Source organism: Squalius cephalus (assembly GCF_949319135.1).
Source record: "Squalius cephalus genome assembly, chromosome: 20".
NCBI lineage: Eukaryota > Metazoa > Chordata > Actinopteri > Cypriniformes > Leuciscidae > Squalius > Squalius cephalus.
In genome coordinates, this window is record NC_137141.1 from 2,249,495 (window position 1) to 2,265,270 (window position 15,776).

Consider the following 15,776-nt stretch of genomic DNA (forward strand, 5'->3'; position numbering starts at 1 on the left):
TTCCGACTGTCCCGTCATTCACACTTTCACAAACATGGAGTCTATTTTCCACGAAAAAGTAAGAATCGCATTTTAGCGAATTATATTTATGAATGATATATATATTTAACACACGTGCTCCACCCCTTAAATAAGAGCTTTGTCCGTGTTTCAGCTTATTCTCACACGAACGAGCTCAGACGGGTTTATATGAAGCGTTTATGGACTTTTATCGACTGTCAACGATCTGAAATGGGCTGAAATTCTTCGAGTTGTTTTGTTTACTGTCATTGTTCCGCTTTTATTATTCTCACATCTCTCTCATGTGAAGCTAATGTCGCGGATTATGATTCTATAAACACCACAGTAACTGCATTTACTAACATTTACCATGGTAACTTACGTTATTATACACCGTTACCGTAGTCCTGAATAAATATGCGACTAATGCTGTTCTCCAGGGTAATTCTGGGAATGTCGTGTCCTTTTATTTGTTTAGTTTTACTATAGTAAACGCATAATCAGTTATTATGGGATGAGCTTTCAGTGGTTTTCATTTCTAAAGTCACAGTTTTACTGTAAGATCCAGAACTGCAGTAACTCTGGTTAGCACTGTAAATGAGTGACAGTCATCAGGGTTTATAAACTGCGCTCCGGGGCAAAGTTTACAGAAAAACACTGTATAAATAGATAAATAATTTAACAAACTAAATAAATGTTATTAAAATAAAACACGATTTTTTTTTCAACAATACAATAATATATCAGATTAGATAAATAAATTGTTTAAAAAGTTATTTAATAAAACACTTAACAAATAAATGTAAAAAAATTAAATAAATAAAATTTAATTGAAATTAATAAATTTGTACATTTGATTAAACTAAAATAAAATAAATGTAAAACAAATAAATAATTAAATTTGATTAAAAAAAGCTTGATTAAAATAAATAAAAACTGAAAAGTAGTGTATAAATAAGATACTAAGTAAATAAATTGATAAATGTGTTTAAATAAATGAATAATAAATTAGTACATTTTATTAAAATAAATGAGATAAAAACAAATCGATTTAAATTAAAATAATTACATTTAGTAAAACTAAATAAATAAATATAACTCAATTAAAATAAATAAAAACAGAGAAGTAGTGTGTAAAAATCAGATAAAACTAAGTAATTAAATAAATTTATTAAAATAAAAAATGATTTAAATAATAAATATGTGATTAAAATAGTTAATACAAATAAACAAATAAATAGAACATGTAACAGTACAGTACTACAGTGAGTAGAAAAACACAATGATGTAATGTAATAAATTACTAAAATTTGATTTAATAAAAAAAATGCAATTAAAATAAATGAAAATACAATTTGATATAAAGTTGATAAAGCTAAACAAATAAATAAAACTGATTAAAAAAATAACAAAAGTGTAAAAGGTCAAAATAAATACATAGTTAAAATAAGATTTTTTTTTAGATTAAAATGAAAGTTGACTGAAATGCATGAAATTTGATTTAAATAAATGTAACAATACATTTCATTAAAATCATTTGATATAAATAAATAATTAAACAACAGTACAGTACTGTCAGTAGAAAAAAAACAGTGATGTAATAGAAACTAGATGTTTTACAAATTTATAATAATTCTTTCACAGTATTAATTGGGTCATCATATATGAAATTATAGCTGTTGTTTAAGTGTGAGGATTGGGTCACTCACACGAGAAGGATCATACTTTACATGTAATATATGTGTGTATATATATATATATATATATATATATATATAATTATTTATTGTTTTTATTTTTTCCTGTACTCCTCCTTGTCTGGCCTGTGCTACTCTAAGCAATGCCTGAACTGTGTATTTTGGGCACTGGTTTTGTTTTTGCCTCTTCATGACGACTCGCTTGTTGTAAGTTTGTAAGTCGCTTTGGACAAAGGCGTCTGCTAATGACTGAATGTGCATGTAAAATCCCTGACAGTAATATGTGTGTGTGTGTGTGTGTGTGTGTGTGTGTGTGTGTTTCAGCAAGAGGGCTCTCTGTGTGCGCAGCACTGCTTGAATAACCTCCTGCAGGGCGAGTACTTCAGTCCGGTGGAGCTGTCGTCGATCGCACACCAGCTGGACGAGGAGGAGCGCATGCGCATGGCGGAGGGAGGAGTGCAGACGGAGGAGTACAGGACCTTCCTACAGGTGCGCACACACACACACACTCACTGCTCACAGCTCACTCTTATAATCCTAACACCTGTGTGTTCTGCCTTCTCCAGCAACCGTCGGGAAACATGGATGACAGCGGCTTCTTTTCCATTCAGGTGAGTCACGTGTGAGGCACTGTACAGCAGTTTCTGCACTCTCATAATAACGGCTCTTTAGTGGCATTGATGGTCCCATGAAGGATATTTCACATCCTTTGAATCTTTCGATTGCACAAAACGTTCTTTATAGTATAAAAAGGTGCTTTAGATTATTAAATTGTTCTTTACACTAAGAATAAAGTGATTCTTTCAAAGTCCCCCTGTAGTCAATAATTGTAACCCTTAAAACTCATCTTTGATCACCAAAATTACATATTTAAACTTTTTTTCCTTGAACCTGTTAAGCTGCAACGCCACTTTTGAAAAATCCCCAGAAATGACATACCCAAACTGAAACAGATACAGTTCATGAACCCTTTGTACTAAAAGCACAAGTATGATCTCGTTTGAAAGCTGACACCTGGCAGTTTATTGTAAATGTAGAATTAATTATTGTCGTAATGACAAAAATTGTTATAAATAGCTTCAAAGTTTTGTAAAGTTATTAGAAATTATTTTTTATGAAACATCCTCATGAAAATAAAATTGAAATTGGCACTGGAGCAATCTAGAAATGCACTACAGCTAAAGCCACATGTCTAAACATTTTATGTTTAAAATCTGAAGATAATAAGCCCAAAACTCTGTATTTAGTTAAATGTTTTTCAAGACCATGTCATGTGACTAACAGTTAGGGCTAGCTAGCATGTTAGCTTAGCACACCATCAATACACGACAATATATGAGATTAAAACCATGTTTATGCTCAAAACGTACTTTATAACTCAAGCCGAATGTTTTAAATAATCTTCTGTGATCTAATTTAGCTTCAGATAAAAAAATCAGACAGAAAATATATTATTTGATAGTATTATGCACAATGATGAAGTCTATATAGATTAGCATTACATTATAAATATAATCTTTTATTATGAAAATACCTGGCATGGCTTGAAGAACACAGGCAAATCAGATATCATTGCAATCATGTTTATTGTCTTCAAAACATCTGTATCTGCATTTTACAGCGCGAACTCTGTAGCTTTGTGTGTGTTCGAGGCTTCCTGGAATGTCACATGATCATGGCTCTTCTTCATGTTTCATATATGGACTATATTACTGTGCATATAGCGCCCTCAGGCTATTGGTATGAATTGAAAACACTGTGAATTAGAATACCAAACGCTCATAAAGATTACATTGACGCATTTGGGTATAAATTCAATAAATATTATTCCTGTCTATAGAAATATGATGTAAATCTAAAAGAATCTATCAATATTTCTCCAAATCTGCACATTTTTGAGCTAAAGCCCTGAGGGACGTTGTTTTGTGTATCGCTGTCATGACGACAGCACGGGAGTTTATTATGAATGGGAGCGGCTGACGCGCATAATTCATATTAAAGGTATCGACTCATTTTTTCATTTCATAACTCCTGACACAAATTAAGACATAACTGTCACTATAAGTTTCTCAGAATACAATAGTGGTCAAATACTGAAACTTGAGTCTTATATCTTTTTAATGATGTATAGTTTGTCAAGGTATAACATTAAATCTGATAGTAATTTTGAATTAAATAAATAAAAAACGCTTCAGTGCGCCGACGCACTGGTGAAGCTTAACAGGTTAAAATATCTTGACTGTAACTCGACACCCTTGCCTCATTTAGTATGCGTGGTTCTATGAATACGCAAATGAGCCCCGCCTCCACTCACTCACTCAGCTCAGAGATCCACTGGTTGACGATCACACGTTGATCTGATTGGTTACAAGGTAGTTTGTGACGTCAGAAATAGTGAGAGTGTGACAGTGAGAGCATCAAACCACATCACACTCCTCCTTCTGTCATGTTCTTCAGCTTCTTGTTGCATGATTGTCTAAAGTTTGTCTTCATAATCTTTTTAGAGCTGCACGATTCTGGATAAACTGAGAATCACAATTTAAATGTTATTTTCTGTAGTCTATTTATAAAAGTGTTTCATTAATCTGAATATTTAAAATATGTTTAAATGAATGCTTCAAGGACTCACTCATAAACACTTCACTTGCTAAATTACTGGATGAATCAACATTTTTGAATGAATCTTTTGAATGAATGCTTCAATAACTCACTCATAAAGACTACACTTGCTTAATTAGTAGATGAATCAGCATTTTTTAACAAATCTCTTAAGTGAGTGCTTTAATCACTCGCACATAAAGACTTATTTTGCTTCATTACTGGATGAATCAGCATTTTTTTAATGAATCTTTTGAATGAATTCTTCAAGGACTCACTCATAATGACTTCACTTGCTTTATTACTGGATGAATCAGCATTTTTTTAATGAATCTTTTTAAATGAACGCTTCAATAACTCACTCATAATGACTTCATTTGCTTCATTTCTGGATGAATCAGCATTTTTTTAATGAATCTTTTTAAATGAATGCTTCAATAACTCACTCATAATGACTTCATTTGCTTCATTTCTGGATGAATCAGCATTTTTTTAATGAATCTTTTTAAATGAATGCTTCAATAACTCACTCATAACTACTTCAATTGCTTCATTACTGGATGAATCAACATTTTTGAATGAATCTTTTGAATGAATTCTTCAAGGACTCACTCATAATGACTTCACTCGCTTCATTACTGGATGAATCAACATTTTTGAATGAATCTTTTGAATGAATGCTTCAATAACTCACTCATAATGACTTCACTCGCTTCATTACTGGATGAATCAGCATTTTTGAATGAATCTTTTGAATGAATGCTTCAATAACTCACTCATAATGACTTCACTCGCTTCATTACTGGATGAATCAGCATTTTTGAATGAATCTTTTGAATGAATGCTTCAATAACTCACTCATAATGACTTCACTTGCTTCATTACTGGATGAATCAGCATTTTTGAATGAATCTTTTGAATGAATGCTTCAATAACTCAATCATAATGACTTCACTCGCTTCATTACTGGATGAATCAGCATTTTTGAATGAATCTTTTGAATGAATGCTTCAATAACTCACTCATAATGACTTCACTTGCTTCATTACTGGATGAATCAGCATTTTTGAATGAATCTTTTGAATGAATGTTTCAATAACTCACTCATAATGACTTCACTCGCTTCATTACTGGATGAATCAGCATTTTTGAATGAATCTTTTGAATGAATGCTTCAATAACTCAATCATAATGACTTCACTTGCTTCATTACTGGATGAATCAACATTTTTGAATGAATCTTTTGAATGAATTCTTCAAGGACTCACTCATAATGACTTCACTCGCTTCATTACTGGATGAATCAGCATTTTTGAATGAATCTTTTGAATGAATGCTTCAATAACTCACTCATAATGACTTCACTCGCTTCATTACTGGATGAATCAGCATTTTTGAATGAATCTTTTGAATGAATGCTTCAATAACTCACTCATAATGACTTCACTTGCTTCATTACTGGATGAATCAACATTTTTGAATGAATCTTTTGAATGAATTCTTCAAGGACTCACTCATAATGACTTCACTCGCTTCATTACTGGATGAATCAGCATTTTTGAATGAATCTTTTGAATGAATGCTTCAATAACTCACTCATAATGACTTCACTTGCTTCATTACTGGATGAATCAGCATTTTTGAATGAATCTTTTGAATGAATGCTTCAATAACTCACTCATAATGACTTCACTCGCTTCATTACTGGATGAATCAGCATTTTTGAATGAATCTTTTGAATGAATGCTTCAATAACTCAATCATAATGACTTCACTTGCTTCATTACTGGATGAATCAACATTTTTTAATGAATCTTTTGAATGAATTCTTCAAGGACTCACTCATAATGACTTCACTCGCTTCATTACTGGATGAATCAGCATTTTTGAATGAATCTTTTGAATGAATGCTTCAATAACTCACTCATAATGACTTCACTCGCTTCATTACTGGATGAATCAGCATTTTTGAATGAATCTTTTGAATGAATGCTTCAATAACTCACTCATAATGACTTCACTTGCTTCATTACTGGATGAATCAGCATTTTTGAATGAATCTTTTGAATGAATGCTTCAATAACTCAATCATAATGACTTCACTCGCTTCATTACTGGATGAATCAGCATTTTTGAATGAATCTTTTGAATGAATGCTTCAATAACTCACTCATAATGTCTTCACTTGCTTCATTACTGGATGAATCAACATTTTTGAATGAATCTTTTGAATGAATTCTTCAAGGACTCACTCATAATGACTTCACTCGCTTCATTACTGGATGAATCAGCATTTTTGAATGAATCTTTTGAATGAATGCTTCAATAACTCACTCATAATGACTTCACTTGCTTCATTACTGGATGAATCAGCATTTTTGAATGAATCTTTTGAATGAATGCTTCAATAACTCACTCATAATGACTTCACTTGCTTCATTACTGGATGAATCAGCATTTTTGAATGAATCTTTTGAATGAATGCTTCAATAACTCAATCATAATGACTTCACTCGCTTCATTACTGGATGAATCAGCATTTTTGAATGAATCTTTTGAATGAATGCTTCAATAACTCACTCATAATGACTTCACTTGCTTCATTACTGGATGAATCAGCATTTTTGAATGAATCTTTTGAATGAATGCTTCAATAACTCAATCATAATGACTTCACTTGCTTCATTACTGGATGAATCAGCATTTTTGAATGAATCTTTTGAATGAATGCTTCAATAACTCAATCATAATGACTTCACTTGCTTCATTACTGGATGAATCAGCATTTTTGAATAAATCTTTTGAACGAATGATTCAATGACAAATACATTATTTTAACAGTCACTAGTCGCCACCTACTGCTGTAACAATGTAATTGAAGTGTCAAGTCACTTTTAAAAGGTGATTTGCTCTATTTTGTTCGCTACTGCAGACATCAGTGTTTATATCAAACTATAAACTTTTATCCCAGTTCTTCTGTGATTCCTTTTCATCGTGCATCTTCAGTCCCTCTTATTTCACATGTAGCGACACTTTCACAATCCTCCCGTCCCGCTGTCCCTGTGTGGCTGTTTCAGACGTCCCATGAGCACTCGCTGAGTACAGGTGTGCTGTGTCTTGCAGGTCATCAGTAACGCACTGGGGGTTTGGGGTTTGGAGATCGTTCTCTTCAACAGCAGAGAGTACCAGCAGTTACAGATCGATCCCATGTAAGCCTTTCTGACAGCTTCAGCATCCGTGCTGTTATCCGCTGAGTGACGTTCATCCTCTTCATGTTTGCTTTCAGACACGAGAAGGCCTTTATATGTAACTATAAGGAGCACTGGTTCACGGTGCGTAAGCTGGGACAGCAGGTATGTGTTTAGTCTAAAACAAGGACTACGTTTGCATGTGCACCGATGATGTGACTATTTCCAATCAGGACTCGATCACAGTAAAATGTTTACATGACACGAGCAAACACTCGTGTTTACATGCAATTTGCATCATTCTGATTATTTTCTATTATTCTTATTTTTACCACTTTAAACACAAGGCTCTTCCAGCACACATGCCAGTTCTTTTGTATCTATCTTTTTTTTCATTTTTTTTTATTGATCTATTTATCAATTTTTTTTTGATAATAGATACTTTTTTTTTTATTAATTATTCATTTCCATGTTTTTGACCATTAATATACTGCATTATATTCATGTCAACATGAACTCAGTTCTTCAGCACTTCAGAAATGCGCATGCACACTGGAATAGATGCCATTAAAGTGTTTACATGCTTGTTTATTGAAATCGGCGTACACATGTTTTACTATGATTATGAGCTTAAGGTATTAGTTCACTTCAGAATTAAAATTTCCTGATAATTTAAAGGAATAGTTCACCCAAAAATGAAAGTTCTCTCTTCATTTACTCCCCCTCATGTCATTCACAATGTATAGTACAGTATATGACTTTCTTTCTTAAAGCTACACTGTGTAACTTTTTTAGTTGATTCTTAGCAAAAAACACTTAGTTCTTTCAAAAATAGATGTGCTCATTAATGTATATTTACTTCTTTCAAGTAATAAAGTATTCTCTTAAGTTTATAATCTGCCATTGAAAGTACATACGGGTGAGGGGTTCGAATGCCGGTCGCCATGTTGCCCCTCCATCTTGAAACTACATTAGCCAAAGAGGGACATGCCTGTAAATTCAAGCTTCGCCTTTTGCGTTTTTCACTCAGTGACACCGTGACGAATGCGAGGGGGAGATTACTCGCGAGCTCGCGAGTGCCGGCAGATTTGAAAGATAGTGTGGTGTGTGTGTGTGTGTGTGTGTGTGTGTGTGTGTGTGTGTGTGCGTACTCACATTTGAAAGAGAGAATTAAAACGTCAACGCGACAGACAAATCAGCAAGACCATAGTCAATATTGGAGTAACTTTTCCCAGATGGAAAGAGCTCATGAGGAGAAAAGATTTTAAAACGGACGCCGAGGTTGCCTGCTTTCTTCTCGACAGGTAATTCAGCCTGTTGTAATTCATTTGTGTAAATTCGAAGTTTTATAGTTGCTTGTCTAACCATAGCATGGTTGTGCATAACGCCAGAACGACCTCTAGTATAACTTCATCCTCGCGTCAATGGTGAAAAAGTATCGTTTACCTTGTAACATAAATCTGTGCTGCGACGGATCACAGGTGATGAATAGTTTTAAAGGCACAATTTTTTAAGCTATATAAAAAAAAGGACACTGTAAATTTTAGTTATTTTTAATTGCTTTTACTTTGTACACATTGTAACGTTAGCCTAATCTGATTATGCTGGGATAGCCGATTCCAAGGGTGACGTTTACCTCCTGACATCTGTCCTGTAGTTTTATTCATTTTAGACGTATTGTTTATTATTGTCATGGACGAAGTCGATAACTGGAAGCCATGTTAATCTTGGAATAATACGGCCACCGTAGGAGTTAAAACGCCCTCGGAATTGAGAGGAACAGAAACTAATATTCACTGGGTAGTCATATACAATTTCACCGCTAGATGGGGGTAAAAATCACACAGTGTAGCTTTAAGTTTAACACAATCAAAGATTTTCTGGAAAATAGTATAGCTGAAATAAGTTCAGCTTGACTTAAATGTAAGTGCGTAGTGAAGTTTGTGCGAGAACTAACACCCTTCGGATTGCTCGTCTGACAGAACGTTGATGTTTTTCTCACACACACCTGTCTTTGGCTTGAGAAGACACAGATTCATCCACTAGGGTTGTATGAATTACGTCACGATCACTGTGTGTGTCTTCTGTGTGTGAGGTGATGTTGAGTTTCTCTCTCTTGATCTAGTGGTTTAATCTGAACTCGCTGCTGACCGGACCGGAGCTCATATCAGACACGTACTTGGCCCTGTTCTTAGCGCAGCTACAGCAAGAAGGTAAAGCTCTTACATGGCCGCGCATCACATGAGCTCTCATCATCGGTGCGTCCACATGCATAATGCATGGAAACTCCATATTCCAGGTTATTCCATATTTGTGATCCGGGGAAACCTGCCGGATTGTGAAGCAGATCAGATTTTGCGGATCATGCGAGTGGAGCAACAGCAGCGGCCAAAGCTGATCGGAGAAGACGAGGCCCAGAGGTGCGCTGACTCTCGTCACATGACATGCTTGAAACACTCTAATCTACAGTCATCAACCTTTGAAGCGGATCAAAACCTCTCATCAGAGTGATACATGAATTTTAAACAATATCTTGTTTTAGGACAACTTTGATTAACTTTTTTGATCCAATTCAAATGTTGACTACTGTATTTATTCCTTATTTTATTATTCCTTAAGTTATTTGACACCCGAAACAAACACCATAATTTCATCAAAGCATGAGGATTAAATACATAAAGGTTAATCCACAGCTAGATGTGCATCAAATGATTTCAGTGCATGACGTGGAGGCAAAGAACCACCGGTGTTAAAGTGCCCCTATAATGCTTTTCCAGATATTCCCTTTCCTGCAGTGTGTAATGGAGCTGTTTGTGAATGTGAAAGCTCTGCAAAGATCAAAGTGCAGATGAATGGAGTTTTTGTCTCTCAAAAGAAAGAAGTGATTCTGAACTGAAACGAGTCGTCAGTAATTCAGTCTCACTTCCTGATGAACCTGCGTAGGTTTGTAACTAATTTGCATATTGCCAGCCTCTGGTCTCTTAGCTCCGCCCTCAAACACTGTAGTGTATCTGAGAGTGGAAGAGTTTGGTTCGCGTTGTTCATGTGGAGAAGACGCGGGGCTTAGAGAGACCTCGATCGAAGCGTTTCAGACACTGAGAGGAAAGAGCTGATGCTGCAGTGCAGATTATGAGGAAATTAAAGTGTTTTTGACCTCTGATGCATTTAACCTGTTGTAGGAGACCTTAAAAAGAAAATTTGAAATCTTTAAAATAGCATATAATAGGGGCACTTTAATAATAATTTATTACACGGCTCTGTGGAATACTTGATTCTGATTGGTCAATCGCTCCATCCAGTGGTATATTATTCCCAGATAACAACCTCTGAGAACAGAAACACAGGCTCATCCGGGTCACTGAAGTCAGCAGCGCTATACACTCGCTAGGAACGGGTTTTCTTCGTTGAAGTTTTGAGTGAATAAAATATTAACTCAGTCAAATATTTTGTGTACAGTTATTTAATTATGCCATCCAGTATCGTGGACTCGCTCTCTCTTATTTCATACAAACGCAGATGCTGCCATTTTGTGACTATTGTTTTGTACACTGTTGGATCTGATAAGATTATAAGACACAAACAGGTACGATTTTAAAACAGTTTAATCTGAAATCAATATCTCTAATCTCCATAATTATTAATGTGGTGAAATGCTGTGTATTAAGTGTTATGACTGTAAACCGTATCTCTTAAATGTCCGTCTAGTTTGATCTTGCCGCTGAAACTGCTCTCTCCGCGAAGCTTTGCGTTTAAAGACATAATAAAATATTTCAACTCAGATCAATATTTAATGTCTAATTATTTACTTATGTGGCAAGTAGCCGTGTAATAAGTGGGATAATGTACATCCAGCCGGTTGTTATCTCAGAATAAACCCCCTTCAGGTGTGTGTGTGTGTGTGTGTGTGTGTGTGTGTTATCTCAGAATAAACCCCCTTCAGGTGTGTGTGTGTGTGTGTGTGTGTGTGTGTTATCTCAGAATGAACCCCCTTCAGTTGTGTGTGTGTGTGTGTGTGTGTGTGTGTGTGTGTGTGTGTGTGTGTGTGTGTGTGTTATCTCAGAATAAACCCCCTTCAGGTGTGTGTGTGTGTGTGTGTTATCTCAGAATAAACCCCCTTCAGGTGTGTGTGTGTGTGTGTGTGTGTGTGTGTGTGTGTGTGTTATCTCAGAATAAACCCCCTTCAGTTGTGTGTGTGTGTGTGTGTGTGTTATCTCAGAATAAACCCCCTTCAGGTGTGTGTGTGTGTGTGTGTGTGTGTGTGTGTTATCTCAGAATAAACCCCCTTCAGGTGTGTGTGTGTGTGTGTTATCTCAGAATAAACCCCCTTCAGGTGTGTGTGTGTGTGTGTGTGTGAGTGTGTTATCTCAGAATAAACCCCCTTCAGGTGTGTGTGTGTTATCTCAGAATAAACCCCCTTCAGGTGTGTGTGTGTGTGTGTGTGTTATCTCAGAATAAACCCCCTTCAGGTGTGTGTGTGTGTGTGTGTGTGTTATCTCAGAATAAACCCCCTTCAGGTGTGTGTGTGTGTGTGTGTGTGTGTGTGTGTGTGTGTGTGTTATCTCAGAATAAACCCCCTTCAGGTGTGTGTGTGTGTGTGTGTGTGTGTGTGTGTGTGTGTGTGTGTTATCTCAGAATGAACCCCCTTCAGTTGTGTGTGTGTGTGTGTGTGTGTGTGTGTTATCTCAGAATAAACCCCCTTCAGGTGTGTGTGTGTGTGTGTGTGTGTGTGTGTGTGTGTGTGTGTGTGTTATCTCAGAATAAACCCCCTTCAGGTGTGTGTGTGTGTGTGTGTGTGTGTGTGTTATCTCAGAATAAACCCCCTTCAGTTGTGTGTGTGTGTGTGTGTTATCTCAGAATAAACCCCCTTCAGGTGTGTGTGTGTGTGTGTGTGTGTGTGTTATCTCAGAATAAACCCCCTTCAGGTGTGTGTGTGTGTGTGTGTTATCTCAGAATAAACCCCCTTCAGGTGTGTGTGTGTGTGTGTGTGTGAGTGTGTTATCTCAGAATAAACCCCCTTCAGGTGTGTGTGTGTGTGTGTGTGTGTGTGTTATCTCAGAATAAACCCCCTTTAGGTGTGTGTGTGAGTGTGTTATCTCAGAATAAACCCCCTTCAGGTGTGTGTGTGTGTGTGTGTGTGTGTGTGTGTGTGTTATCTCAGAATAAACCCCCTTCAGGTGTGTGTGTGTGTGTGTGTGTGTGTTATCTCAGAATAAACCCCCTTCAGGTGTGTGTGTGTGTGTGTGTGTTATCTCAGAATAAACCCCCTTCAGGTGTGTGTGTGTGTGTGTGTGTGTGTGTGTGTGTGTGTGTGTTTGTTATCTCAGAATAAACCCCCTTCAGGTGTGTGTGTGTGTGTGTGTTATCTCAGAATAAACCCCCTTCAGGTGTGTGTGTGTGTGTGTGTGTGTGTGTGTTATCTCAGAATAAACCCCCTTCAGGTGTGTGTGTGTGTGTGTGTGTGTGTGTGTGTGTGAGTGTGTTATCTCAGAATAAACCCCCTTCAGGTGTGTGTGTGTGTGTGTGTGTGTGTGTGTTATCTCAGAATAAACCCCCTTCAGGTGTGTGTGTGTGTGTTATCTCAGAATAAACCCCCTTCAGGTGTGTGTGTGTGTGTGTGAGTGTGTTATCTCAGAATAAACCCCCTTCAGGTGTGTGTGTGTGTGTGTGTGAGAGTGTGTTATCTCAGAATAAACCCCCTTCAGGTGTGTGTGTGTGAGTGTGTTATCTCAGAATAAACCCCCTTCAGGTGTGTGTGTGTGAGTGTGTTATCTCAGAATAAACCCCCCTCAGGTGTGTGTGTGTGTGTGTGTTATCTCAGAATAAACCCCTTCAGGTCGATGAACACCTGATCCTGATCACCCTGTTGGGTTTACTCTGAGATAACAACCAGATGTACATTATCCCTTGCGTAATGCATAGCCGTGTCTGCACGTTGAGTGTGTGTGCCTCTGACGAGTGTGTGCTGTGGATCAGGTTGTCAGTGCCGCAGGTGTCAGACACCACACTCCCCGGGGACGAAGCGCCGCTGGACGAGGATGAGGAGGAGCTGAGGAAGGCTCTGGCTCTCAGTAGACAACACATGGAGGTGGAGGACGAGGAGGCCGACCTGCGCAGGGCCATTCAGCTCAGCATGCAGGGTGAGACACACTCTCGCCTGTGCATATCGGGCCCTATTTTAACAATCTATTTTAATATTTGCCTATTTTATGCCCTATTTTAAGCTCATGGTCTAAAGCGCAGGGCGCACGTGCACTTAGGGCATCCGAATCCATTTTTGCTAGTTTCACGACGGGAAAAATGGTCGACGCTCCCGGCGCTGGTCTAAAAGGGTCATCCCTATTCTCTTAATGAGTAATAGGTGTGTTTTGTCTCTATTCTCTTAATGAGTAATAGGTGTGTTTTGTCTCTATTCTCTTAATGAGTAATAGGTGTGTTTTGTCTCTATTCTCTTAATGAGTAATAGGTGTGTTTTGTCTCTATTCTCTTAATGAATAATGGGTGTGTTTTGAGCGTAACGTGCAATAAACCAATCAGAGTCTCATCTCCCATTCCCTTTAAAAGCCAGTTGTGCTCGCGCCACGGCGGATTCGCTATTTACATGACGGACTTTTATAGTGGAAAAACTGAACGCTTCTCTACCGAGGAAACGGATCTGCTCGTACGCAAGGTTAAAGCTGTTTGTGTGTGTGTGTGTGTGTGTGTGTGAGAGATTAAAGCGCAAGCAGACCATCTACGGGACAAGCCGGATTACACCATATCTTTGTGTTCACAATAATAATCTTTTACATTGTGATCCTTTCATTTTTAATATGTGGCATGTTTGTATTCTGCTGGGTGTACCTGTGTGTGTAATAAGCAGAGTGTGTGTGATAAGCAGAGTGTACACGCATTGTGGACCCGCCTATAGGCTCATATTACTAACACGCCCTTTAACTTAAAAAAAAAAAATACTGCGCATTGACTTTAGTCCAGGTTTGAGTCGGTCAATGGCTCAGTCTATTTCAGTTCCTCAAAATAGCAACGGTCCAACAATGCGCCTGAACACACTCCTCTTTCTCAGACCAGCAGCCCATGGGCGCACAGATCTGCACAAATGCATTTGCTATTTAAACATCGTGGTGCAGGACGTGAAAATGAAAACTGCGTCTGGCTGAAACTAGCGAAGTCGCGCCCCCACAAAACAAGACATAGGCCTAATATCTTATGGCATTTTACTCATCTAGTAAATGCTTCTTGATTTAATACATGTTTTTGATATTTGGGCTGGAAACAAGACAAAAATACTAAGAAAGAAAATCTTTTTTTTGCAGTGTATCAATAAAAATTGCGCATATTTGTACCAAGTTTCGGTTTCACGGTGACTGTAATGTACTGTCAGCAGGCGGCGTTGATCCCAGAAGCGTTGATCCCGGTGCGGTTGTGACGGCGAGCTCGTCTCATGAGTCGGGAAGCATGGAGAAGGAGACGCTCTCGGCAGAGGAGCTGCGCAGGAGGAGACAGGCCTACTTCGACAGGTGAGCGCACCGGCACACACTCGTGTTACTGTGATCATACATGATCAGATCAGTGATGATGGTGTGATCTCCTCACAGGCAGCAGCAGAACGCCAGCAACACCACCGGTAAGAGTCCTTCAGTCATCCAATACTCCTGCTTTACACATCTCTCAGCAGCCCAGCTTCTGTCTGCTCATGAAGACACCAGACCAGTCTCTCAGGTCATGTGAGCGAGTGATCAGATCTAGTTTATCCAGATAGCTGTGTAAGGGGTCATCAGTCTGAGGGCCTTTTCACACCCAGCTCGTCTGGAGTGTTTTCTCCCTTAGTGCCGTTCGTTTAGGCATGATCCGCACCGAAGCAGTTCATCTGAATGAGGGGGTTTCGGCCCATTTGTAGTAGTTCACCACAGAATTAAAATTTCCTGAGAATTTACTCTCCTCCACGTCATCCAAGATGTTCATGTCTTTCTTTCTTCAGTCGAAAAGAAATGAAGGATTTTAAGGAAAACATTCCAGGATTTTTCTCCATATAGTGTCTTCAATGGGGTCCAACGGGTCGAAGGTCCAAATATACGTAATGTGTGTCGCATCACAGCTAGTGCAAGACCAGCATTAGTGGTTAAAAGTATATAAATGTTTATTTTGTTATAAATGTCCGTTGGTTTGTCTAGATGAGACTCTTATTCCTCGGCTGGATCGTGTCGAGACTTTGAAGCTGCACTGAAACTCACATCTGGACCTTCGACCCGTTGGACCCCATTGAAGACACTAAATCAATACATGATTAACTAACTGT

At 37.7% G+C, this 15,776-nt stretch overlaps 1 protein-coding gene across 2 annotated transcripts in view; it reads left to right on the forward strand.

Moving 5' to 3' along the window:
* Positions 1-15,776, forward strand: part of atxn3 (ataxin 3) — a 17,546-nt gene continuing 1,770 nt past the window's right edge. Inside the window, exons 1-10 of one of the 2 annotated variants that reach the window (XM_079853896.1) lie at positions 1-58; positions 2,022-2,186; positions 2,264-2,308; positions 7,419-7,504; positions 7,582-7,648; positions 9,609-9,696; positions 9,783-9,903; positions 13,457-13,620; positions 14,862-14,997; positions 15,076-15,104. In XM_079853896.1, the coding sequence (XP_079710022.1) occupies positions 35-58; positions 2,022-2,186; positions 2,264-2,308; positions 7,419-7,504; positions 7,582-7,648; positions 9,609-9,696; positions 9,783-9,903; positions 13,457-13,620; positions 14,862-14,997; positions 15,076-15,104 (925 nt within the window). In that variant the 5' untranslated portion in view covers positions 1-34. The remainder of the gene's footprint in view (positions 59-2,021; positions 2,187-2,263; positions 2,309-7,418; positions 7,505-7,581; positions 7,649-9,608; positions 9,697-9,782; positions 9,904-13,456; positions 13,621-14,861; positions 14,998-15,075; positions 15,105-15,776) is intronic. The other variant, XM_079853897.1, reaches the window with a different exon arrangement.